This window comes from Trachymyrmex cornetzi, unplaced genomic scaffold, assembly GCF_001594075.2.
Source record: "Trachymyrmex cornetzi isolate Tcor2-1 unplaced genomic scaffold, Tcor1.1 scaffold978, whole genome shotgun sequence".
NCBI lineage: Eukaryota > Metazoa > Arthropoda > Insecta > Hymenoptera > Formicidae > Trachymyrmex > Trachymyrmex cornetzi.
Genome location: NW_017300331.1, coordinates 47,527 through 54,277, shown reverse-complemented (window position 1 = coordinate 54,277; position 6,751 = coordinate 47,527). Strand labels below are relative to the sequence as shown.

At 31.1% G+C, this 6,751-nt stretch overlaps 1 protein-coding gene across 1 annotated transcript in view; it reads right to left on the bottom strand.

Annotated features, from left to right (window-relative positions):
* Positions 1 to 3,106, bottom strand: part of LOC108769975 (uncharacterized) — a 7,314-nt gene extending 4,208 nt beyond the window's left edge. The window contains exon 1 of the mRNA XM_018521241.1: positions 1,744 to 3,106. Coding sequence (XP_018376743.1) covers positions 1,744 to 3,106 — 1,363 coding nt within the window. The remainder of the gene's footprint in view (positions 1 to 1,743) is intronic.
* Between the last annotated feature and the right edge of the window lie 3,645 nt (positions 3,107 to 6,751).

Sequence of the window (6,751 nt, the reverse complement as noted above, 5' to 3'; positions counted from 1 at the left end):
CCGATAAAAAATATTCACTGCACAGCGATAATTACTGTGCGCGCGCTAGTCATCGCTGTTTGGATAGTAATCACAGCTGCGCTGGACAGTAATCGATTTCACAGTATTCAGAGCTGCGCCGCGCAGTACTTAGAGCTGCGCGCGCAGCACTGGTAGCTGTTTGGAACGCTACTTATCGCTTGCACGCGCAGCAGTCTCTGTCTTCGCACAGCAACGTTTAATTATTTCATTAGAAACATTATTTATTTCAATTATGTATATATATAGGATTAGTTAATTTGCGTATATAGATTAAATAATTACAATAAATGTATGTACATTGAATTTTTTAATATTTAAAATAATTTTTTATTTCCAATTTATGATGATTTATTCAATTAAAAGTAATTTTTATATATAATAAATAAAACATTTATTAACTTTTCAACATTTTTTCAATTCTCTTTATTGAATAAATTAATAATTTTTTCCGACCTCAGCAATGTTATTTACATTTTGAACTTAATTTTGAACTTGCTAATGAATTGTTTTTGTCAATTCATTATAAATATGTATAAAAATACAAAAAAAACAATTTGTGCTTCGATTTATCAGCTCAATAAACATTAATTTCATTAGCAATTATTTTTCATATACAATCTAAAAGTTAATTTCTTTTTGTAATAGTTATTTTAATTAAAAATAATTACAATAATTATATAAAATACAGAAAGATCCAAATGCATTTAAATCATTTAGTGTACTTAGAAATAAATTTTCATTTTATGGATGTCGAGTAATTAAACAACTCATTTCAAAAGTTCGCACACTTATTTATAAAGATTACATTTTATCTCTTTAAATTCCTTTTCTTAATTTTTCTAAAGATTTTTATACATTGAATATGATTATTTGAATTAAACATACAATTTGCAACATAATAATTTATTCAGTATACATGTACTGAAAAGTACAGATATAAAAATACAGATGGAAAGTACAGATATAAAAACATAAAGCAAATGATTAACATACAATATTATCATATAAATAATACAAGTCTGAGCAATGCTTGGAAATGCGCAAGTCTACTATAAGTATAAAAATATTAATTTGTACTATTTTTCAAATCCATCTTTTCGGAATATATGTGACTCCTTGATTATTGTGAGTAATACGCGATACTGAACAGGAGTTCAAATCTTGAATAGTTAAGCACCGCCAAAGTTCGGTGTCGAGTATACACATTCATGTAATCTGTATGCCTGGTAATGTTCATCGAAATATGTATAATTAGTTACTTTTTTCGTAATTAAATACATATTTCGAGAACAGTCTTCTATAATAAGGTGAAAAATTGGTGTTCCCTTTCGTTCGGCTACATAAGCACAACATCTTTTTTGATAATGTGATTTTTAAACTTAATGAAATTTAGAACTGAAACTATATCTGCTAATTGGATTGGTAGAAACATTGAATAACAATAAAAATCTGATAGTTCTCGTGCTGTCACAGTTTTAGAAAGCCCACTTTTATAAGATTTTTCGTTAACGGAAGTATGCAATAGTATACGGCGACTCAATCGTAATTGGGATTTAATTGCAAGTGTCTTGCAAATGTTCAATCGACTACCGGATACGTGAGATGTGATTTTGAAATCTCGGTTTTTGCTTTCACATCTATTCGTGGATAAATGACATAATGGGCCCATCCGCCTCATAGTATGCGCATAATGTAATAAAAAATGGTGTTTTGGTTTCAAACATTCTGGGAACAACAAAGTAACTAACTCCAAATATTCTTCGATCAAACTTTCCAAATGGTCTGCCAAATCCCCATGGACCACAGTTGCAGTGATAATATCCAATATTTCTTTCAATACTATAACAATTTTCCAATGCTGATCATCAGTCGGAATGTAATGCCCGATCAGGAGACCAATATTTCTCAAAAAACAAAGCATTTCGCTAGTAGACATTTTTATATGTTTGTTCTTTAACTTAATCATATTAATTTCCCGAGGTTTGTTGCGGATTTCATCACCATAATAAAAACCGTTTATTTTATTATTAAGATCTTCACAAGTGAAGAATTTTTTTGTCACGACGTAGTGATACAACAGCAATCCTAAATCGTATTCGCAGATACCTTCCAAAATGTCATGCATAATGTCAACTGTTATAAGATTAATTGTTGATGAACTAGTCAATTTACTTAATACCGACGGGCCAGCAATACCTGTCAAACTAGGTTGATTCATGGTTAATAGTTGTAAGTAATTCTCTTCTGTCCGCAACTGGCACATTGATGTTTTTAATACGGAATTTATCTCGCTGTTGTTTATCAAACAGACTCTACACGGAAAATTGGCAGAAAAACTTTTCATAAATCCCAAAATTGTATGAACCGCAAGATTATCACCGATTACTCCCGCTAATGAAAAGTAAACATCAACTAAACCAGATGATGTCGAAATTGAGATTCCTTTTTGCTCTAGAAACTGTAATTCTTCCATTGCTTTTGCGAAAATGTCATGTAAGGAAACATCCATTTGATCTGAATACTTGTACAGTGTTAATAAAAATATATTTTCTGTTTTTGATTGTATAGAAGGAGGTAAACACGGTATTACAATGTAAACACCTCCGATTTTTCCTATACCCCTGTGAGTTCCCAAGGGATTGTTAGTTTCAAAATCATCTTGATAAAGTAGCATTGGCAAAACTAATCTGTCATCAAATGATTCCTTTTTTAGTTTCCAATTATCCGCTTGAATAATATTTGATATTAACAAATTATATTTGTTAAGACTGTCATTATAATTCATTGTTTCTTGAAAAATTCTCGGTTGTTCGAAAAATTTTTTTAATACATTTCTCAATGGGATGAATTGAATCGTTATCTTTTTCTCTATAGATACTGTACCTTTCTTTTTACCAATAAGAACATCCTTGCAATTAATTTTTATTTCTTCGGGAGGTATGTAACTTCCTATTTTTTTGAAATACTCCAAACATTTGTACTCCGTTTCAAGTTCGTCAAATGGTCTTTGCAATTTTGTAATCATGGCTTTATAAGCGGCAATGTTCTCTTGGGACTCACCAAAATTTCTTAATTTCTCTACCATCTGGTTTAGTAGCGTTGTTATAGCACGATCTTTCAGAAATTTATTAAAATTTTGTATAATGTTATGAACGTGGGAACGTGGCAGATCTGCAAAATAATATAATTCGCTGACTAAATTGGCGGCAGCTGTATGCAAACAATTGGAAAATAATTGGGGGTCCATATTTATCATAAATTTATTTTTTCCAACACACTTGTTAGAGTAGTAAGTGTTCACTTAGACAAAGTGTGTAAGAAAAATAATATAAAAGTGAATACCTGTTGACTTTACATATATTAATAAATAAATTGAAAAATGGAACAGTTCTCATTTTTTTCTTAATCAATAGTTGTTCCTAACTCATTTTCGATAAAACTTAATACTTTGTTAACTTGAATCGATAGTTTTTCCCCAGGAAGTGAAACTTTAAATAATATTTTTTGAATCAATAGCCACACGTTCAATGTTGCCTTAGGATATGAAAAATCGTAAACTATATATATTTTAAATGCTAACTCAAGTGCTTCTATAACTGATGGTACTTCGTATCGAGCTCTGCCAATTATGGAGTAGTATCTTTTAGGGCTTCTTATCGATCCAACCACTGGTATAAATGGCTTAATGCTTCCTTGATTTGATTGTGCGTTGATCACAGCGTCTTCTAAATTCGCTTCCGTCTGTTTAAAAATAACGTATATCAGAATAACAGATGGAAAAGTATAAGTGTGAATATTTGAACTTTTACTTACGTCAACATGTAGGATGAAAGATTGTCGTTCCTGTTGCTTCAATAATTTCTCTTCCACTGATTCAACTTTTCGACGTTTAACTGTTTGTTTCTTGCTCAAATCTGGATTTTTTGAATTAAGTGCTTTGATGGCCGTTGGTAAAAGCATTAATAAAGCCACATCTTTTTCATCTGAACATAGCAATTATTAAATGTATGAATAAGAAAATGTAGCATTTGCGAGTGTAACTTAAAAGTGACTCAAAGTTACTTATTGTGTAACTTAAAAATACATTAAATTTCATGAAATTTTTAATAGTGTATGTGATATAAAGAGCAGATTTATTTGTAATGTATTAATGAATGTATGTACCATCTGACAGTGTGGACAACTCGACCAGCAAAGTTTCAGCCTCTTCTCCTCTAATTACTTTTGAATTAATAAATTTTTCTAAGCACTGTCTCAAAGGCGGCCAGACCTTCTTCAAATTATTTAAACTAAGTTGTCTGTTGTCGAAGTCTAAATTGACATAAATTATAATGAAACATATCGTATAAGATACTGACAAATAATTTTTAATATTAATGTTAAGATATTTTTATAATTTCATATAAAAATATTATATTACAATGTACTAACAAGATCCGATCCACGACTATCATAAAGACAAGGGAATTCATCGAAGTACAAAATTCCTGACTTTTTTGCTTTTTTGGTTACGTTTTGCCTTACAAAAAAAGTTTTCTTCCACGCTTCTACGATTATATCCCAGTGTTCTGTGTTTTCGCGCAATACCACAAATTCCTTTATGAGATTCTCTAATCATTGAAAAAAATACATTTCATGAATGGCAGTTATAATAATGTATCTGTTCCTCAGCATGAATTCAAGTTTCAAGTAAAATGTAATAGTTTATGAATAGTTATTCACAGTTAAAACGTTTCAGTAAATTAAGAAAATTTAACAAATTATTACAGAAATAGCACACCACTTGTAAGCGATGAATTACAAATTCTTGTTTTAGGAAATTGCAACGCTCCAGCCTCAATCAATATTTTTCGAATGTAATTTACACGAGATAATAATTTCCCAGATGCGGGGACTTTTAGATCTTCTTCTGTTCGTGCAGGAGTGTAGAAAGTTGCAGAACGTTCATGAAACAAATCTTTAATTTCATTTGCGAGTTTCTGTAAAATTTCTGTCGGAATTCTGAAATTATTTTAAATTTATTACAAATGAATCTTGCGTACTCTATTAATGTGAATCGATGAAAATCACTTATCGTCAATCACTCATCATTAATTAATTTTCATCATTAGTTTTTCGAGATAATATTTTTCGCAATAAATAAATTTATTTTCAGATTTATATCATATTAAGATCTTTTTAATAGATGTTTATTGAGCATCAAAATTTAATTGTGATGTTATTTCAGTAATTCATCTGCATTTTTAAGTCTGGTAAAATTTCAGCGTGTAGTTCGAAACAACTACAAATATGGTATATATATTGTATATGCAATGTATATATATAGTATAGTTTATAAAATTCACATTGAATTATTTAAGCAATTTTTAGTATTTTAACTAATACTAATTAATTATAAGTTTTCCGCTGATTTTTTAGCTCAGTGATTTTAACCGATCCAGATTAAAAAAAAATTTATTGTGAGTTATATAGTTTATTGTATATAAAAATATATTGTGAGATATACATTAATTTTTGTAAGGGATTTTGCAGGGTTACTTGTTTTTGGTTGAAGATTATTGTTAATTCACGATTCACAAGCAAATGTGTCAAATTATTCATCATTGCGTCTGACAAAGTATTATATTTTTTAAAATGAATTAATATCAATTGTCGTTCAAAGCTGCTTTTCAAGAAAGATGACAATTCTTGGCGTTGCGGTATAAAAATTGCAGAGTTTATTATACTCTCTACATTTTGGCATTTTGAACAGACAACGTTGAATGATGACATTTGGTTTTTATCAAATATACTCGACACTGATTCTTCGGAAGTAAATAAATCATTAACCTCATTATCATCAAACGTAATGCTTGTAACATTTTGCTGGGAACTATCTATTTCGACGGACATTGCTGTAAAAATAAACATAACGGAAGACTTATACTTAAGACAATCTTAAATATAAGAATCGACTATGAATACCGGCCAAATATTCTAATTTTTATGGCGTTATTTCATAATGAGGAATGATAGGTTATAAACATAGGTTATAGGCTGTAAGGCACTTACCTATAACTGTTGAAGATTGCCGATGATGCAAATCTTCTTTGGCTCTTGGATTGTTGAAATAATAATAAAGTCACTTTAATAAGAACGTCGGGAAAGACTTTCAATGACAAGTCCATATAATCGTATATTGTCGACTGTGTAGTCAGCCGCCGAACGCGCCCAAATATCGTCGCGCAACAATAGTTGCTCTCCGAAAAACAGAGACTACTGCGCGTGCAGCTCTGAGTACTGCGCGACGCAGCTCTGAGTACTGTGAAAACGATTACTGTCCAGCGCAGCTGTGATTACTGTCCAAACAGCGACGACTAGCGCGCGCACAGTAATTATCGCTGTGCAGTGAATATTTTTTATCCGTACAGTAATCGGCGCTGCGCGATTTAGCGATCATCGCTGCGCAGTTTTCTCCGTGTACCTTCGGCAATAGTAGGTCGGGTGGAAGCGCGTATTCGGCTATCTTTAAACGTTAATATCTCGTTAACTATTGTTGACACCGCAAAATGGTACAGGACTTTTCGATTCAGTATAGTCTGTTCTACCCACGCACGAAACATTTGTTGGTAATTTCTAGACACCCTATGTGAGTACACTGCCCGTCATTGATCGCCCTGCTGTCCTAGCAGTAGCTTTAACTTCTCTATAATTACATTATAATTGGATCGCTTATTAAAATTTGTAACTT